The following is a 19,572-nucleotide window of genomic DNA, read 5'->3' as shown; positions in this document are numbered from 1 at the left end:
TGTCACTGTTTCCACTGTTTCCCCATCTATTTGCCATGCAGTGATTGGGCCAGAGCAAGACCAAACTTTTCCCATAGCCAGTCCCTCTCATCAGGAATCCTCATCCATCAGAAGGAAGACAGAAGAAGGAAGAAGAACCACCATCCCATAGCAGCTAAACAAAAACCATGTAACAGAAAGTTAATCATGATGAAAAAGCAGATAGTTATGTCCCAGATGAAGGGACAGATAAAACCCCAGAGAAACAACTAAATGAAGTGGAGATAGGCAAAACACCAGAAAAAGAATTCAGAATCATGATAGTGAAGACAACACAGGATCTAGGGAAAACAATGGAGAAGATGCAGGAAATGTTTACCAAAGACCTAGAAGAACTAAAAAACAAACAGAGATCAGTAATACTCTGCTGCTGCTGCTGCTGCTAAGTCGCTTCAGTCGTGTCCGACTCTGTGCGACCCCAGAGACGGCAGCCCACCAGGCTCCACCGTCCCTGGGATTCTCCAGGCAAGAACACTGGAGTGGGTTGCCATTTCCTTCTTCAAAACATGAAAGTGAAAGTGAAGTCGCTCAGTCATGTCCAACCCTTAACGACCCCATGGACTGCAGCCTACCAAGCTCATCTGTCCATGGGATTTTCCAGGCAAGAGTATTGGAGTGGGATGCCATTGCCTTCTCAATAATACACTAGAAGGAATCAATAGCAGAATGGATAAATGAACTGGAAGATGGAATGGAGGAAATCACTACTGAAGAACAGAACACAGAAAAAAAGAATGAAAAGAAATGAAGACAGCCTAACAGACCTCTGGGACATGAAATGCACCGACACGTGCATTATAGGAGTCCCAGAAGGAAAAGAGAGAGAGAAAGGACCTGAGAAAATATTTGAAGAGATAATAGCTGAAAAGTTTCCAAACATGGGAAAGGAAATAGTCAACTAGTCCAGGAAGTACACAGAGTCCCAGGAAAGATAAACCCAAGGAGGAACACATCAAAACACATAGCAATCAAACTGACAAAATTAAAGACAGAGATAAAATATTAAAACAACAAGGGAAAAATGACAAATAACATACAAGGAAACTCCCATAAGGCTATCAGCTGATTTCTCAACAGAAACTCTACAAGCCAGAAGGGAATGGCATGATATATTTAAAGTTATGAAAAGGAAAACCTACAACCAAGAATATTCTACCCAGCAAGACTCTCCTTCAGATTTAAAGGAGAAATCAAAAGCTTTCCAGACAAGCAAAAGTTAAGAGAATTCAGGACCACCAAACAAGCTTTATAACAAATGCTAAAGGAACTTCCCTAAGCAGGAAACACAAGACAAGGAGAAGACCTACAGAAAATAAACCCAAAACAATTAAGAAAATAGTAATAGGATCACACATCTATATAATCACTTTAAATGTAAATGGATTAAATACACAAATCAAAAGATATAGACTGCTGGGCATATGAAAACATGTGCATGTATGTATGCACTTCCACTTACCACATCACAATGCTTGACCCCCAAATTGTGTTTAAGTATTTTACATTGTTAAGTTCCTTATGTTTCCATTATGGCTTACAATTGCAATTACCTTTTATTTTTTGTCTGGCTATTGATTGTGAAAACTGATAAACATCTTTCACTATAGTGATTATGTAACTATTACTCAATACCATTGTATCATGATAGGTCAACAGAAAAATAATAGAACTCTATATATCACCAAAACTACAATTTAACAGAAAAGACATGTGGTGCCAAGAAGAAGGAAGGGTAAAGGAAGGATGGAGGGGGCATTTGGAGTTAGCAGATGAAAACTAGCATATCAGTTCATTTCAGTCATTCAGTCGTGTCTGACTCTTTGTGACCCCATGGACGTCAGCATGCCTGGCTTCCCTCCATTGAGTCAGTGATGCCATTCATCCATCTTATCCTCTGTCGTCCCCTTTTCCTCCTGCCTTCAATCTCTGCCAGCATCAAGGTCTTTTCAAGTGAGTCATTTCTTCGCATCAGGTAGTCAAAGTATTGGAGCTTCAGCTTCAGCATCAGTCCTTCCAATGAATATTCAGGACTGATTTCCTTTAGGATTGGCTGCTTTGATCTCCTTGCAGTCCAAGGGACTCTCAAAAATCTTCTCCAATACCACAGTTCAAAAGCATCAATTCTTCACTGCTCAGCTTTCTTTACAGTCCAACTCTCACATTTACACATGACTACTGGCAAGACCATAGCTTTGTTTAGATAGACCTTTGTTGCAAAATAATGTCTCTGATTTTTAATATGTTGTCTAGGTTGGTCATAAATTTTCTTCCAAGGAGCAAGCATCTTTGAATTTCATGGCTGTAGTCACCATCTGCAGTGATTTTGGAGCCCAGGAAAATAAAGTCTGTCACTGTTTCCATTTTTGCCCATCTATTAGCCATGAAGTGATGGGACTGGTTGCCATGATCTTAGCTTTTTGAAAGTTGACTTTTAAGCCAGCCTTTTCACTCTCCTCTTTCACTTTCATCAAGAGGCTCTTTAGTTCCTCTCCACTTTGTCATAAGAGTGGTGTCATCTGCATATATGAGATTATTGATATTTCTCCCAGCAATCTTGATTCCAGCTTGTGCGGCATCCAGCCTAGCATTTTGCATGATGTACTCTGCATATAAGTTAAATACGCAGGGTGACAATATACAGCCTTGATGTATTCCTTTCACAATTTGGAACCAGTCTGTTGTTCCATGTCTGGTTCTAACTGCTGCTTGTTGACCTGCATACAGATTTCTCAGGAGGCAGGTAAGGTGGTCTGCTATGCCCATCTCTTACAGAATTTTCCACAGTTTATTGCGATCCACACAGTCAAAGTCTTTGGCATAGTCAATAAAGCAGAAGTAGATGTTTTTCTGGAATTCTTTTGTTTTTTCCATGGTCCAACAGATGTTGGCAATTTGATCTCTGGCTTCTCTGCCTTTTCTAAATCCAGCTTGAGCATCTGGACACTCATGGTTCATACACTGTTGAAGCCTGGCTTGGAGAATTTTGAGCATTACTCCGCTAGTGTGTGAATGAGTACAATTGTGCAGTAGTTTGAACATTCTTTGGCCTTGCCTTTCTTTGGGATTGGAAACTAGCATATACAGAATGGATAAGCAAGGTCCTACTGTATAGTACAGTGAATAGTCAATATCTTACGATAAACCATAATGGGGAAGAATATAAAAAAGGACATGTATATATAACAGAATTACTTTTCTGTATAGCAGAAATCAGCACAGGATTGTAAATCAACTACATTTAGATAACAAAGAAACAGGTGGAAAAAAACAACAGGCCCACTGAGAAAGAAGCCCAGTAATCTGCATTTCAACAATCGTTTTTAGGTATTTCTTTTGTTCACTGACGTTTGATAACCTCTAGCTCAAATGAAGAACTGTTTAATAAATCCCAAATAAAGTCTGGGCAGGAAGTGATTTCTCACTGTTCTATTTATAAGAATGTTCACTCTTTCTCAGTTCCACCAAACAGCCATAACAAATCAGTCTTCCAAGATATTTCCGGCTCCCCTACCTCCTAAATCAATCTATGCTGAAATTTTCAATTTTATGAGATGCCCTGAGCTTACAGCACATAAGTCTAGATCTTCAGATCCTGTCCTGAAGTGATATTTAAGGAGTAAGATTTTTTTACTCCATCTAACAATGCATTTTTGGTGACAGTAGCCCACTTACTGACAAACAGTTCCCGCCAGAAAGAGAGCTGTACAGAAAATATAAGCAGACTTCTACTGGAGACTGAGAGAGTTGTTACATTTACCTAATTTCTTAAAATATAAATTGGCTTCTCAAGGAGTTCCAGCAGAAGGATCCTTTTCCATTTCCTTTCATTTTAGCACAACTTCATTCTGAAGTTTTGCTTTAAATGGCAAGAGTAAGTAAAATTCAAGCAGGTCTGCATACTTGAAAGTATCTCTCAGAGACTGGGTATGAAATCTATTTTATTTGATTCAACCAAATATAGCACAGGAAAAAATTAAACAAAAGAGAAATAACTATAATTGGATAAACAATAATAGTAGTAATAAATTATTAATATAATAATAATAATTCTTAAACAAGAACATCTTTCACTTATTCTGAACATTTTATTGAAAATCCATTAAGTATCAGGTACCATAATAAATACAAGATAAAAATAAGAGTATTGAAATGAGTCAGAATTAAACAGCAGAACTTTGACTTTTGACCTAACCATTGGTCTATGCATCAAATAAGGCCTGCAAAGAAGGTGTAGTCCTTAAAGGCCTAGCCAGTTCTTATAAATATTTTCCCTACTTATGCCACATAATGTTTTTCTTCCTAGATGTGTGTGAAATTCACAGTAAACAGTGTTTATATCTAGAGATAACCCACTAATTTTACTACCATATTCAAAAAAAACATTTAAGTTTACCTTCAGTTCCATATGCTAGAGGCAACAAGATAAAACAAAAAAGGACTTCCCTGGTTGTCCAGTGGTGGAGAATCTGTCTGCCAATGCAGGGAAACAGGTTTGATCCCTAGTCCAGGAACATTACATGTACTGTCGGGCAATTAGGCCCTTACTCAACAACTACTAAAGCCTGCACGCTCTAGAGCCCATGCACTGCAACTACTGAAGGCCTTGCCACTGCAATAAGAAGCACACACAGCAACTAGAGAGTTAGCTGATGCCTACTCGTGGATGTGTCTGGTGGTGCAAGTAAAGTCTGATGCTGTAAAGAACAATACTGCATAGGAACCTGGGATGCTAGGTCCATGAATCAAGGTAAATCGGATGTGATCAAACAGTAGATGGCAAGAGTAAACATCAACATTTTAGGCATCAGTGAACTAAAAAGGACTGGAATGGGTGAATTTAATTCAGATGACCAATATCATCTGAATATCATTATCATCTTGCCTACTACTGTGGGCAAGAATCCTTTAGAAGAAATGGAATAGCCCTCATAGTCAACGAAAGAGTCTGAAATGGAGTAGTTGGGTCCAATCTCAAAAAATGACAGAATGATCTCTGTTCAATTCCAAGGCAAACCATTCAATATCATAGTAATCCAAGTCTATACCCCAACCACTGATGCCAAAGTAGCTGAAGCTGAACAGTTGTATGAAGACCGATAAGACAGTTGTATGAAGACCTATAAGACCTTCTAGAACTAAGACCCCAAAAAGATGTCATTTTCATCACAGAGGATTGGAATGCAAAAGTAAAAAGTTAAGAGATACCTGGAGTAACAGGTAAGTTTGATCTTGGAGTACAAAATGAAGCAAGGAAAAAGCTAACAGTTTGGCCAAGAGAATACACTGGTCATAGCAAACACCCTCATCCAACAACAAGAGATGACTCTACACATAGACATCAACAGATGGTCAATACCAAAAGCAGATTGACTACATTCTTTGCAACCAAAGATGGAGAAGCTCTATATAGTTAGCAAACACAAGATTTGGAGCTGACTGCCACTCAGATTATGAGCTCCTCATTTCAAAATTCAGATTTAACTTGAAGAAAGTAGGTAAAACCCCTGAGCCATTCAGTTACAACCCAAATCCAATCCCTTATGATTATACAGTGGAAGTGACAAATAGATTCAAAGGATTAGATTTGACAGACAGAGTGCCTGAAGAACTATGGACAGAGGTTCACTGCATTGTACAGGAAGCGGTGATCAAAACCATCCCCAAGAAAAAGAAATGAAACAAGGCAAAATGCTTATCTGAGGAAGCCTTACAAATAGCTTAGAAAAGAAGAGAAGCAAAAGGCAAAGGAGAAAGGGGAAGATATGCCCAAATGAATGCAGAGTTCCAAAGAATAGCAAGGAGAAATAAGAAAGCCTTCTTAAGTGAACAATGCAAAGAAATAGAGGAAAACAATAAAATGGGAAAAACTAGAGATCTCTTCAAGAAAATTAGCAATACCAAGGGAACATAATATGCAAAGATGGACACACTAAAAGACAGAAACAGCAAGGATCTAACACAAGCAGAAGGGATTAAGATGAGTGGAAAGAATACACAGAAGAACTGTACGAAAAAGGTCTTAATGACTCGGATAATCACAATGGTTTCGTTACTTACCTGACATCCTGGAATGTGAAGCCAAGTAGGCCTTAGGAAGCATTATAAAAACAAAGCTAGTGGAGGTGATGGAATTCCAGCTGAGCTATTTATAAATCTAAAATATGATGCTGTTAAAGTGCCCTGGTGGCTCAGATGGTAAAGTGTCCGCCCACAATGTGGGAGACCTGAGTTCAATCCCTGGGTTGGGAAGATCCTCTGGAGAAGGAAATGGCAATACACCCCAGTATGCTTACCTGGAAAATCCCATGAATGGAGGAGCGTGGTAGGCTACAGTCCATGGTGTCGCAAACAGTCAGACACGATTGGGTGACTTCACTTCACTTCAAAGTGCTACACTCATATGACAGCAAATCTGGAAAACTCAGCAATTGCCACAGGACTGGAAAAGGTCAGCTTTCATTCCAATCCCAAAGAAGGGCAATGCCAAAGAATGTTCAAACTACCACACAATTGCACTCATTTCACACGCTAAAGTTAATGCTCAAAATCCTTCAAGCTAGGCTTCAATGGTACATGAACAAAGAACTTCCAGAATGTACAAGCTGAATTTAGCAAAGGCAGAGAACCAGAGATCTAATTGCCAACATCCATTGTATCATAGAAAACCCAAAATACCTCGTGCAAAATGCTGGGCTGGATGAAGCACAAGCTGGAATCAAGATTGCCAGGAGGAATATTAACAACCTCAGATATGCAGATGACACCACCTAATGGCAGAAAGTGAAGAGGAACTAAAGAGCCTCTTGATGAGTGTGAAAAAGAAGGACAGGAAAGCCTGATAAGCTGCACTCCACGGGGGTTGTAAAGTGTTGGACACAGCTTAGCAACTGAACAACAATAGCAATCCCTCTCACACACCTCAGAGTACTTCAAGGTAGATAAACTATACAGTAAAAATGATAATATAATTACATTACCTCTACTAACAAACTAATAATCACTGATGTCATTTCCCACAGTCAAAATTTATCTTTAAAATGAAGGTCCAACAACTGAGCTGGTAGAATAGAGTGCCTTATACAAAACATAAAAGTTATTAGTTGGGTAACTGTTGTATCTCACAGCCTAAGCCTTTGAACATACATACAAATTATTTTGAATGCAATGGATGGGGAACTCTTGAAATTTTCAGGCAAGTGAAATAAACAATTTTTCTTTCATCTAATGATTTTTCCTAAGTTAAAAATAATTTGCATTGAAATACCCATATTCTACCAAATACATATGTTCTAGTATTTTTATCAGAGAAGGCAATGGCACCCCACTCCAGTACTCTTGCCTGGAAAATCCCATGGACAGAGGAGCCTGGTGGGCTGCAGTCCATGGGGTCGCTAAGAGTCGGACACGACTGAGTGACTTCACTTTCACTTTTACTCATTGGAGAAGGAAATGGCAACCCACTCCAGTGTTCTTGCCTGGAGAATCCCAGGGACGGAGGGGCCTGGTGGGCTGCCGTCCATGGGGTCGCACAGAGTCAGATATGACTGAAGCGACTTAGCAGCAGCAGCAGCAGTATTTTTATGGAATTTATAGTAATGGTACTCATACTTCCACATAACATTCAACAGTTTGACAGAAATTTTTGAATCTGTAATGATTATACATATTTATGTACTCACATGAGTCACAGCCAGGGAGCCAAAAATGGGCTCCACTTTTAATTTTTTAATGGATAGACTGGGCAATGCCAATAAAATTTACACTGGGCAATGCCTAAAAAATTTTACCAATACGTTTAGGTACACATCATCAGTTGACCAATGAACTCTTTTAATAAGGTTGTTGTTCTTGTTTAGTCTGACTTTGGGACCCCAGGCTGCCAAGCTCCTCTGAGAAATCATGGGATTTCTCAGACAAGAATACTGGAGTGGGTTGCCATTTATTTACTACTGAGCCACCAGGGAAGCCTTTTTTAATAAGGTTATTAATAAGTAAGGTCTTCCCAGGCGGCACTAGTGGTGAAGAATCTGCCTGCCAATGCAGGAGACAAAAGCGATGCGGGTTCAATCCCTACGTCAGGAAGATTCCCTGGAGGAGAGCATGGCAACCCAACCCAGTATTCTTGCTTGGAGAATCCCATGGAGAGAGGAGCCTGACAGGCTATAGTCCATAGCACTCATGCACTGATAAGTAAGTTACTGAGAAAAAAACAAAAAATTATAGATCATTTGGAGGCATTTAAATTTGACTGAAGTTAATGAATCGCAGCTTGTAACTATCATTTATCAAGTTCAAGAAATTTTACAAGAAATATTGCTCCTCTTTCACAACACAGCTATAAGGTAGTCATGATTCCTACTTCACAAAATAGAAAACTAAGGCTCTGAGAAGGTAGGGGTTGGCTCTCCCAGGGTCTTAGATATAGTAAAGGGCTCAGGAAGGAGTTATTCAGATTGTCTGTCAAAAAACATATCCTTGTACTTTCAACTCTGCCAAGCTGTTTCTGATGACTAGGGATGAAGCAGAGAAAAGTAATAGAAAACAGAATACAGAAATATTTCTATAGAAATAGAAAAGGTCATTAAATTCTGATTTCAGATTGTAGTATCTAATTTATACAAAAGTGAAAACATTAAACTACTAGAATACATTTTGTTTCATTTTTAACTTTAATGAATCTATTGCTCAGAAGTTTAAAATCCACATTTAACTTCAAAATCTTAAAATTTCAATTAAAACACATAAATGTGTCAAATACCTTACCTCACAAATATATTTTATATACTTTTAATGATTTACATGTTAGTTACACTTACAATTTCTAAGGTTTTATTTAAGGCCTTATACATCATGGGGTTCATTTTATTTAGTGAGAGGCTAAATACATATTTTTTATGCTCTTTCAATTTTCCATTGGCATATATCAGTAAAATTTCCTTTCCAAAAACAATTTTTCTTTTTTGCTACTTAAATTCAAGCTTCCCTTCCTTTTTCTTTCCTCGCTGTTCTTTATTTCTTGGACTAATCCTCATGTAAGTAGCTTTCCTCCCTTTACATGCCATCCTTGCAATTCTGTTACTTTTCTTCCTGTCATTCCGCTATCTATAGCTTCCGAAGTCTTCAAAGCCGCCTGTAATGTGCCTGGAGGGCTATAGTCCTTGGGGTCACAAAGAGTTGGACGTGACTGAGCAACTGAGCACGCAAACAAATGTTGTAACAGCTAGTAGTGCTCAGTCAAGAGACCTAAGAAAGCCTTGCCCCCAGTTAATTTCTGAGAGTATCTTCACTGATAGGCTGACATTAGCAAACCCCAAACTGAGGTCAAAGTGACAGGGGTCTAAGCAATCATCATTCATAAAAATAAAATGAAAATAAAATGAGATCCCAAATGTACCCTTGACGCAAAAGGTCCCAGCTGTTTCTTCGTATGTGTTCCCAAGTAAATTATTTCAAAATAAATAACATAATAAGTGATTTATACCAGATCTTTAGGATTATTTTTCTCTTTATGGCTGCATCCCAGAGATCTGCAGTGAACAAAACCAACCAAAGTGGAGGATAAAACTTCCCCTAAATATCTCCGCAGCAACCGGAGTTCTTATATTTTCCCTCAATACAGTTTACTTAGAATAAAAGCTATAATTAAAGTTTCATGAGGTTGAAGAATGCGAAAGTTGTATTTGGCATTTGTATCACCAACGCTTTGTACAATACTTGCCACATAGCAGACCCTCAAGTATTTTTTAACAACTAAGTGGAAAAAATAGTACTTTGATGCCCCCACTTGAGAAAATAATCTACTTTCCCCAGTTTTAAAACTCATATGTCCTTGCTTTTTATTTCATATGCCACTGTGAGAGCTTATTCAAAACTTATTTAACTTATATGCAGAGTACATCATGAGAGACGCTGGGCTGGAAGAAGCACAAGCTGGAATCAAGATTGCTGGGAGAAATATCAATAACCTCAGATATGCAGATGACACCACCCTTATGGCAGAAAGTGAAGAAGAACTAAAGAGCCTCTTGATGAAAGTGAAAGAGGAGAGTGAAAAAGTTGGCTTAAAGCTCAACATTCAGAAAACGAAGATCATGGCATCCAGTCCCATCACTTTCATGGCTAATAGATGGGCAAAAAATGGAAACAGTGACAGACTTTATTTTCTTGGGCTCCAAAATCACTGCAGATGGAGACTGCTTACTCCTTGGAAGAAAAGCTATGACAAACGTAGATAGCATATTAAAAAGCAGAGACATCACTTTGCCAACAAAGGTCCGTATAGTCAAAGCTATGGTTGGAGTCATGTATGGATGTGAAAGTTGGACCATAATGAGGGCTGAACCCCAAAGAATTTATGTTTTCTAACTGGTATTGGAGAATACTCTTGAGAGTCCCTTTAACAGCAAGGAGATCAAACCAGTCAATCCTAAAGGAAATCAACCCTGAATATTCAAGGAAGGACTGATGCTGAAGCTGAAGCTGAAGCTCCAATACTTTGGCCACCTGATGGGAAGAGCCAACTCGTTGGTAAAGAACTTGATTCTGGGAAAGATTGAAGGCAGGAGCAGAAGGGGATGACAGAGGATGAAATTGTTGGATGGCATCTCTGATTCAATGGATTTGAATCAGAGTTTGACAAGCTCTGGGAGATAGTGAAGGACAGGGAAGCCTGGTGTGCTACAGTCCATGAGGTTACAAAGCGTCAGACATGACTGAGTGACTGACTTGGTGACTGAACAACAACATTGAAAGCTTGACGATACCTGTCTTCATAGAATGTCAGACCAGGGAGAGGCTTTAAATGTAATAATTTACAGAAAAGAATGATCCTAGGTAGTAAAAGTGATATACAGAGTGACATACATGTATTTAGTTATCCAAGGCACAATGAATGAGAACCAGGTCTCCTGAATTTTGTATTTTTTTTCAATTTCATCAATTCAATTTATTTTTATTATTGAAATGTTATGAAGTATCATAACCTGTATAGCTAACATCAATGCAGCTATTAGTATCTCTTAAAATACCAAAAGCCTGAGTTTGAATATTCCATTGACCAAATTACTAGCTGAATTACTTGGCAATATCATAGTATTTATTAAATGTATTTCCATTTCCCTACTTGCAAAGTATTCTGAATAAAAAAGAAAGAAATCTCCAGTGATCAAGACAACATTCCACAATGAGACCACTAAGAAGACAAGAGCTTCCACAGCAATGCAAGAAGGTTTGCAAAACTCAAGAAGGTTTAAAACAACTAGAAATTTCCATCTAAGAATGCTCTGATAATGGCTATTCTCAGAGTTTTTTGGGTTTGGGTTATTTTGCTTGTTCATTCGTTTTTAAGTTGTTCAGCTCTAATGAAAGGACACTGGATAAGTGTTGGACATAAGTGTTTCCAGAGAAGTTTAGAATGCTGACAGCGTAGGAGAACAAATTTACAGTAATTTTTTGAAGCAGTGTTCTAGTTTGCCAAACAAAAGAAAATGCGGGTAGAGAACACAGAGTAGTCACTGCTTTGAAATATATTGTTTTGTGTTACCAAGTCCACTGTTGATATGGTGAGTCAATGAGAACCGGTTTATACATGTCTTCGGAAGTTGGAATTGTTACACTATATTCACCTATATGTTTCCAGCATTATAGGTGAAAAAGCTTTTTCAAAATATAAAAAATTACAGAATGGAAAGTACATACAGCTGTTGCTTATTTCTGATTATCACAATTATTTTCAAATTTGTTATCTAAACACCTGATTACATGTTTTTTTTTAATCTGGCAAAGAGCCAAAGTCATTCAAATTTTACATTTTTTAAAGGGTAAAAGTCAGAGACTGTTTCTTCCCTCTTATTTTGGCAGTAAATAGTAGCATTCAATTTATTTTATCTACTTCTAACATAAGTCATTGAGAGTAGTCTTATGTTAAACTCGCATTACCAAAGGCACTTCCACAACTTTTGAAAAATTTCTAAATTCTGATTTTTAGGGAAAAAAAAAAACAAAAACCCTCCAGAATTATCAAAACAATTCCCACAAAAATCTAATACTTATCTTTAGTAAAATTATCATGTTACATATGAACCTGTTACAATGAAGAATTAGTATATTGCACAAATGTTGCTTTGGGCACTGACACAAAACTACATATGCACAGGATTACTGGACTCCTTTTATAAAGGCTTAAGTTCAACAATTTGCAACATCAAATAGTTCCTAAAAGTGTGCTTCCTCGGAAATATTTGCATTAATAATAGCAAACAGTAGCTAACCTATTTTGGGTTTTGTACCTAGCTTATCAATAGAAGAAGTGGCAAAAGGTAATTGAAGGGAAAATGCACAAAAAAGGAAGATGACTGAGACAGTAGTCTCATTGCTAGAGGAAAAGGCCATACTCCATTAAGGCAACAGCCCCAGGATACTTGTAGGCCTGTCTGGTACAAATCCCCGGTCTCTGGATCCAATTCTTTCTCAAGGTCCTCCTACCATCAACTGCAAGAGTACTTTCAAAAGGGAGACTCAAGAGCAGGCAAACAAGTTCAATGTTCAGATTCACTTTGAAAACTTTAAAGAAGTAAAAGTCTCCAAGATGGGCAGCTAAAAGTGCTTTCAGAAGTTGAAATCCTTGTAACCAATCAAGGTGCAAATAAAAATCAGCTTTAGTTTGACAGTGAATCTCTTTAGGATTCTGTCTGCAATGGAGTTCCTTCAAAACAGAGCTCATACAGTCTAAGAAAGACTGAAACAGAAGTCTGGCATTACTGCAAAGATTAAAAGTCAAGAGTAGCTGAAATGCCTGACCAGGAATGAGGCAGAGTGCTCTGGAAAGATACCAAGAATCATAGGGAGTCTGGAGTACACCTGGAACTGATGATACAGCCATCCCTAATGAACACAAGTTAGAGAGAGCTAGGCAGGCATTCGGAGAAGGCAATAGCACCGGGCTGCCGTCTATGGGGTAGCACAGAGTCAGACATGACTGAAGCGACTTAGCAGCAGCAGCCAATACTCTTGCCTGGAAAATCCCATGGACGGAGGAGCCTGGTGGGCTGCAGTCCATGGGGTCGCTAAGAGTCGGGCACGACTGAGCGACTTCATTTTCACTTTCATGCATTGGAGAAGGAAATGGCAACCCACTCCAGTATTCTTGCCTGGAGAATCCCAGGGATGGGGAAGCCTGGTGGGCTGCCGTCTATGGAGTCGCACAGAGTCGGACACGACTGAAGCGACTTAGCAGCAGCAGCAGCAGCAGCAGCAGGCAGGCACTTATTCATTCAACAGATAGTTACGCAGGGCCTAATATAAGGAAACTGAAAAAATGAGGGAGAATGCACTAAAGATTCCAGGGGACAGAGTGTGAAGGATGAGGTAGGGGTGCAAGAAAGAGAAGACAGGTTTAGAAAACCAAATACCCGGGTTACCGACAGAAGAAGACTGAGCCAATAAATGACCAGTAACCAAGAAAAAAATACACGAGGTGGTGAGAAAACAAGAGATGAGAGGGCTCTTCATCAAAAAATTATCTGACAACCGGTCCCTAAAGATTGAGAAAAGGAATGCAACCTAGGAAGGCAGTTAGCTTGCAGAATTCAAATTTGTCAGAGAAGGTCATGCTAAGAGCAAGAGTGTCGGGGGGAAAAAAAGAGGGGAAGAGTTTCCTGGAAGGGAGCAGGGGTTCCTGTGGGATGCTGGAGAAGAGAGGAGGCACAGTGCTTGGAAAAGTTTTGGGGAAAGAAAACAGGTGGGTGAGAAGGAGCCGTCGAGCCATCAGGGTGACTGCGACGAAGGAGGTTGCAAATGCTGGGGGTGGGCAGACAGACCTTTGAATCAGGAGGCCCCCGGAGGAGTGAAGTCTCACTCCATGCCCGTATCCCAGTGCCCCCTTCCACTAGGGCCCAAAGTCCAGGTCTCTCCCGGGGGCCATCGGGAACTAGGCCGGGCTAGGCCCCGCCACCCCGCCCCCCTCCCCACACACACCCCAGCGGCGGGGCTCTTGGCACGCGGCGGGACCAGCCTGGCGCCCACCTGCCCGGTCCGCGTCCTTCCACCCGAGGCTCGGCCCTGCCCCTCGTCTCTACTCACCGAGGGCGCCGTCAGACGGCTGATGCTCTCGCCCAGCGAGTCCAGGTTGACCCGCCTGCGGCGCTGCGCTCGCCTGGCCCCGGCTGTGGCGGCGCTGACTGCGGCGGCGGCTGCTGCGCCGGCCGCCGGGGCTCGGGCGGAGACGTGCGCCGCTCTGGGCTCGGGCAGCCCGGGCGCGCTGCGGCCGCCGTTCCAGCAGAGCCTGGACAACGGGCACTCCGCCTCCTCCTCGGGGCTGGTCTCCAGATAGTCCGAGCCCAGGGAGCTGAAGGACTCGGACGAAATCTTCCTCCGAGACATGCTGTCGGCGCTGCGGCGGCCGAGGCGGCGGCGGCGGGAATACGGGCGGCGGCGGCGGCGGCTGCACCGGCGGCGTTAGGTGCGCTGCGACCGCGGGGAAACGGGGCAGGGCTGCTCGACCGGGAGGGCGGCCCCGGAGCCGCGGAGCCTCGAGAGCCGACTGCTCATGGCGGGAACTTGCAGCGCCGCGCTGCCCTGGGCCCGCGTTCGCCGGCCGCTGCCGCCTCGGCGCGCGCCTGGACGCGTCTCCGCGGCTGCTCTCAGCTCGCGGGGAGGCTGCGAGTGAGAGCCCGGGGGCGGCCGGGCGGGGAGGCGGCGGCCGCGCGGCAGCGGAGGCAGAGGCTCGCGCCGCCCGCGCCGCCCGCGCGCCCAGCTCGCCCCTGTTGCCCGCCCTCCGCCCGCCAGTCCCTCCCACCTCCCCTCGCCGTGCCGCCCGCCTGCTCCCTCCGCGCGCCCCCTCCTCCGCGCCGTCTCTCCGCAGCCGTCACGTGTTGCCTTCGCACCCACTGGAAGTCTCTGCCTCTGTGCTGTCGCCACGCTTCGGGAGCAACGGGGACACTTCGGCGTCCTCTGAGCGCCACCCCAGCTCCCGCCATCCCCACCTCCTCGCGGAAGAGGCAGCTGAGGAGCAGACGGGGCCCGGTGGGCCCTGAGACAGGGGGGCACCCGGCCGGGACGGAACACCTGCCTCTGCAGCCGCCTCAGGGAAGCCTGAGGGCGTGGGACTGGGGGTCCATCATTTAGAGTCCATCATTGACCTTTCCCTCCGAGTTCATTTGGGAAGTTCTGAGGCCAGGGGGAAAGGCCGAGGGGTCCAGCCCGCCCATGCCCAAGGAGTCGCTTACAAGGGAAGGGGAGGGCCAACGTGTTGGTACCCACCCTGCTGGAGCAGCAGCTAGTGAGGACGGGTGTTCTCGGCCGAGGCTGCGTGGGCTTGTAGATAGCCCAGAGCCGAGAGGCAGGGAATGAGGACAGCGTCTGCTTGGGCAAGAGCCCTGTTACCGAGCGTCGGCCTGGCTGGGCGAGCCCGGGCTCCTGGCCCCTCCGCCTCTGTGCTGGTGCTGGACAGCTCCGCTGGCCACCTGCAGCCGCGTTTGCAGGCGTAGTCCTTTCATAGACTCCACCACCTGGGAGCCGGGGAATGACACTACCCTGTCCTTCATTCTCCTGGAGCTTTGCTCCAAATATGCGATCTGTTCGGGCTAAGCTACAAATGTTGCTCGGAAAGCCAAGGGGAGTGAAAGACTTTTCAAACCCCAAGAACAGCGTCCCAGGTTTGCTGTGGAGCTGCTTCATTCCAAAGCTTGTGCTGTGCTGTGCTTAGTCTCTTAGTCGTCTCCGACTCTTTGCGACCCCATGGACTGTGTAGCCCGCCAGGCTCCTCTGTCCATGGGGATTCTCCAGGCAAGAATATTGGAGTGGGTTGCTATGCCCTCCTCCAGGGGATCTTCCCAACCCAGGGGGCGAACGAAGGTCTCCCTTGTTGCAGGTGGATTCTTTACCGACTGAGCTACCAGGGAAGCCCCATTCCAAAGCCTGCCTCTTGGCAAAAGAACAGTGGCGCTTCGTGCCTGTAGTGCCTGTCCCCATTGTGCTTGCTTTAGCTCCAGGAAAGCCTGGAACTTGTTCTAACATTGAGATGGGCAAATAAGGGTCCCCGGCTGTGCTTCCCTCTGCAGCAAAGCACCTGAGCACGCTCCCCACCATTCCCCTTCCCTGGAAAAGAAAAGTTGATAGGTTCTGGCTTTCGCTCCGCTCCGTAGAGATACAAAAGCAAAAGCAGTTTTTCTTTTAAAGGTTCTTCCAAGGTAAAGACAGATAGGTTTCTGGATTATGTCTATTTTATAACTAACAGATAAAACAAAAACTCTTTGCTGCAACACAACCTCAGTTTGCTTTTAATTCTAAATCTTCCCGTTTGTTTAGGAGAATGTCTGAAGATTCCTTTTACATTTGAGGAAAATGCCCTCAAATTGATTCAGAGATATGCCTTAATCAGGTTTTAAATAGGTGTTAAAGATATGAACTTGCATATTACCAGTCACATACTTCCCTTCAAATACATATATATGTATATGTGTGTGTGTGTATATATATATATATATCTCAGTTCAGCTGCTCAGTAGAGTCCAACTCTTTGCAATCCCACAGACTGCTGCATGCCAGGCTTGCCCTTTGAGTCGGTGATGCCATCCCACAATCTCATCCTCTGTCGTCCTATATATGTATATATTCTTTCTCAGTCTGCTAATTGCTAACTACATAGTTTCTCCTCTTAGTAGAGGAAATCAGGCCTCTTTTTAAAAATAATAATAATAGTTATTATTTATAATCATTATTATTATTATTTTGATATTTTGGTGTATCTACTGTTGATTTTCCCACTACTTCGCTTAATTCTATATGCATTTGTTTCCACTGGAAATTAGATACACGTTATATTTTTATCATAAAGTTTATTCATTAGTTCTGCTGAAAACTTTCACTGGCCTTTTTTCCTTATTTGGGGGGTGGTAAACTACATTATTACAACATTGGGAAAGCTGTTTAATATTCTTGTTGTGCAGTATCAATCATAACATAATGCTGGAATTTTTAGTTCTCTTTTTTCAGTAATAATGATATAACTGTCAAGTTCTTTACAGTCATATAATTTTAGATCTTCTATTCTGGATACTAAACAGCATATGCCTTTTATATTCTTTTAATAACTACTGTAGCTCACACACTCACACAAATGTGCTTTTTTGGTAATGGCAAATAACCTTTACATTGAACTTAAACCAAAACTTTTACTAATCATTCATACTCTTGTCTGAAAGTCAAATGCCTGAGTTCAAGGCAATAAATATCATTCATTTACAAAATTTACAGGCAGCCCAAGAGTCTTCTTGTTTACACTGAAAGTTTGTTGCCAGAAAGAATTCTGTACCTATGGGACATTTTTGCTTTGTGTGAACCATTTGAATCAGACTCTTTATAGTATCTAGCCAGAAGAAGTGGGTCTTACAATTTTCTGTATGAATTGATTATCACAATTTCCCCACTGATTTTTAAACTATAAATAAATGGAGGCCTAGATATAAATAGTATATCAATCTATTTTACTTTCAAGGGTTTCCTTTATATTTCTGCTCAGGAGGAGGGTTCAAAACTTGTCTGTATGAACAATGCCATGTGCTATACTTGAATTAACATCTTTAAAAGATAACATAACCTATTCTCCATAAAACAAAAATTTAAAGCCTTAGAACTATTAAAAGGAATCCAAATATTTTAGAAAAGAGTAGTCCACTGAAAAATGAAAGATTTGTGCTCTGATTTTAGGGGGAAAACTTGCACAGACTCATTCCCACAAATCCAGTCCTGCTAAATATATTGTGTTTCTATAAATTCCTCAAAGTAAAGTATCGTATTGGAAAAGGAAAATGCAGGAATGTACTTGGTTTGTTTGTGAAATTAGTGAGGGCAGTTGAGGCTTCAATTCAGAATAATCAAGCATTGGGAAGGATTCCTTAAGAGAGTAGATTCCTCATCTTAATTAAAATGGTGACTAATTCCCCTTTAAACATAAAAATAAATTGTTGTGTATGTCTTACCTTCATGTACAACATTGCTGTTTATAAAGTCCTTTCACTGTTACATTGCCTCATTTGATTTGATTTTCATTCTGTCCAGAAAAGTCAAGAAAAATTACCTCTGTCGAGTTAAAAATGAAAAACAAACTAAAAAACTTACATCAGTCCTCAGTCTCCAAATTCTTTGCAATTCAGAACTTCAAAATCTTTCCTAATTTCTTTTCTTCCTTCCAAGTCTTCAGCAAGAAAACCTGCAACATCTAACTACATAAGTGTTCTTGCTTTATACAGAAGACTGAGGAAATCACTCCTTGTAGTCAATCTTTACATAAATTTGGCAATTTACGGGAACTGTGCATGTAATAGTAAAGCAAGTTCTTCAAAGAAATATATATAGCAGCTGGTGAATTCTTAAGTAGGACAACTTTTTCTGTATCCCTGACTTAGAAAATTACCACACACACACATATTCCATATTTGCAGGTTAACCCTATGTACCTGTTTCCTAAATGAGATCTGTCTATCTCTCCCACTTTCTCATAATCTCTTTTTTATAAGAGGGAAAACATACTTTCTCAGTGAAAGACTGAACAAATAAGAGCAGAGATATCATGCTTTATATTCATGCATAAGGACTTCCCTGGTGGCACAGAGGACTTCCCCAGTGGCTCAGTGGTAAAGAACATCTGCCAGTTCAAGAGATGCAAAAGACGTGGATTCGATCCCTGGGTTGGGACGATTCCCTGGTGAAGAAAATGGCAACCCACTCCAGTACTCTTGCCTGGGAAATCTCATAGACAGAGGAGCTTGGTAGGCTACAGTCCATGGGGTCACAAAATGTTGGACACGACTGAGCGACTAAATAACAACAACATTAAGTATCAAAATGAGATCAACTATCTGGCATGTTCATATGTAAAGGAATACCTGGAAGACAGTTCAAACCATCATTCTATGATTAAATTTTATCATAATACCTTCAAGAAGTACTTCTTGCTCAAAATAGGAAGGCGGCTGGAGGGGAAGGAATAAAGCCAATCCAACACGTGGTAGATTTGTACCCAACAGACACTTATAAGTGGGACAATTGCCTCTTTTTTTATCCTGCCATATCCAAGAAAGCAAGAAAGAGGAAAAGTAATCATTGTCTTTTGGGGCCTCAGACAGGCAACTCTCTCTTCCTCAAGTGACTGTAAATGGCTTTGCACTCTCAGTTATGCACTGCAAAAATCTATCCTCCTCTGAGGAGAAACTATAAGTCCGTGTCTCCTACAATTTCCAGCCTTTTTGTCTTCAGAAGTATTAGCTCTCTACACCCTTTATTTGAGATTCTTTTTCATGTACTAAGTACAGATTATATTGGAAGATTATTGTGTTTTCACATATTTTTATAAATCACATTTTTGCCCTTATATATCTAATAAGAGCAATACTTTGTACTAAGTGATTCAACTGTGGTCCACATAGCCTTTAATCATTTCCCTAAATATTTCTCCCATATTGTACCCAAACCTTTTGCCTTTCAAATTATTTTTGAAGGCTTGCCTTCCAAATCTAAGTAAAGATGAATTAACAT

The 19,572-nt window shown here is 41.5% G+C and overlaps 1 protein-coding gene across 3 annotated transcripts in view; it reads right to left on the bottom strand.

Annotated features, from left to right (window-relative positions):
• GUCY1A2 (guanylate cyclase 1 soluble subunit alpha 2) overlaps nucleotides 1-19,572 on the bottom strand; it is a 586,113-nt gene that overhangs the window by 500,980 nt on the left and 65,561 nt on the right. The window contains exon 1 of one of the 3 annotated variants that reach the window (NM_001191341.1): nucleotides 14,119-14,418. The exons of the other annotated variants lie outside the window; for them this stretch is intronic. Within the exon in view, the coding sequence (NP_001178270.1) occupies nucleotides 14,119-14,418 (300 nt within the window). Of the gene's footprint in view, nucleotides 1-14,118; nucleotides 14,419-19,572 lie in introns of those variants that run through there. 3 annotated transcript variants of the gene reach the window in all.

Source organism: Bos taurus, chromosome 15 (assembly GCF_002263795.3).
Source record: "Bos taurus isolate L1 Dominette 01449 registration number 42190680 breed Hereford chromosome 15, ARS-UCD2.0, whole genome shotgun sequence".
In the NCBI taxonomy this organism is placed as follows: domain Eukaryota; kingdom Metazoa; phylum Chordata; class Mammalia; order Artiodactyla; family Bovidae; genus Bos; species Bos taurus.
Note: the sequence above shows the minus strand (reverse complement) of the source record. Positions and strands in the feature narration are given on the sequence as shown.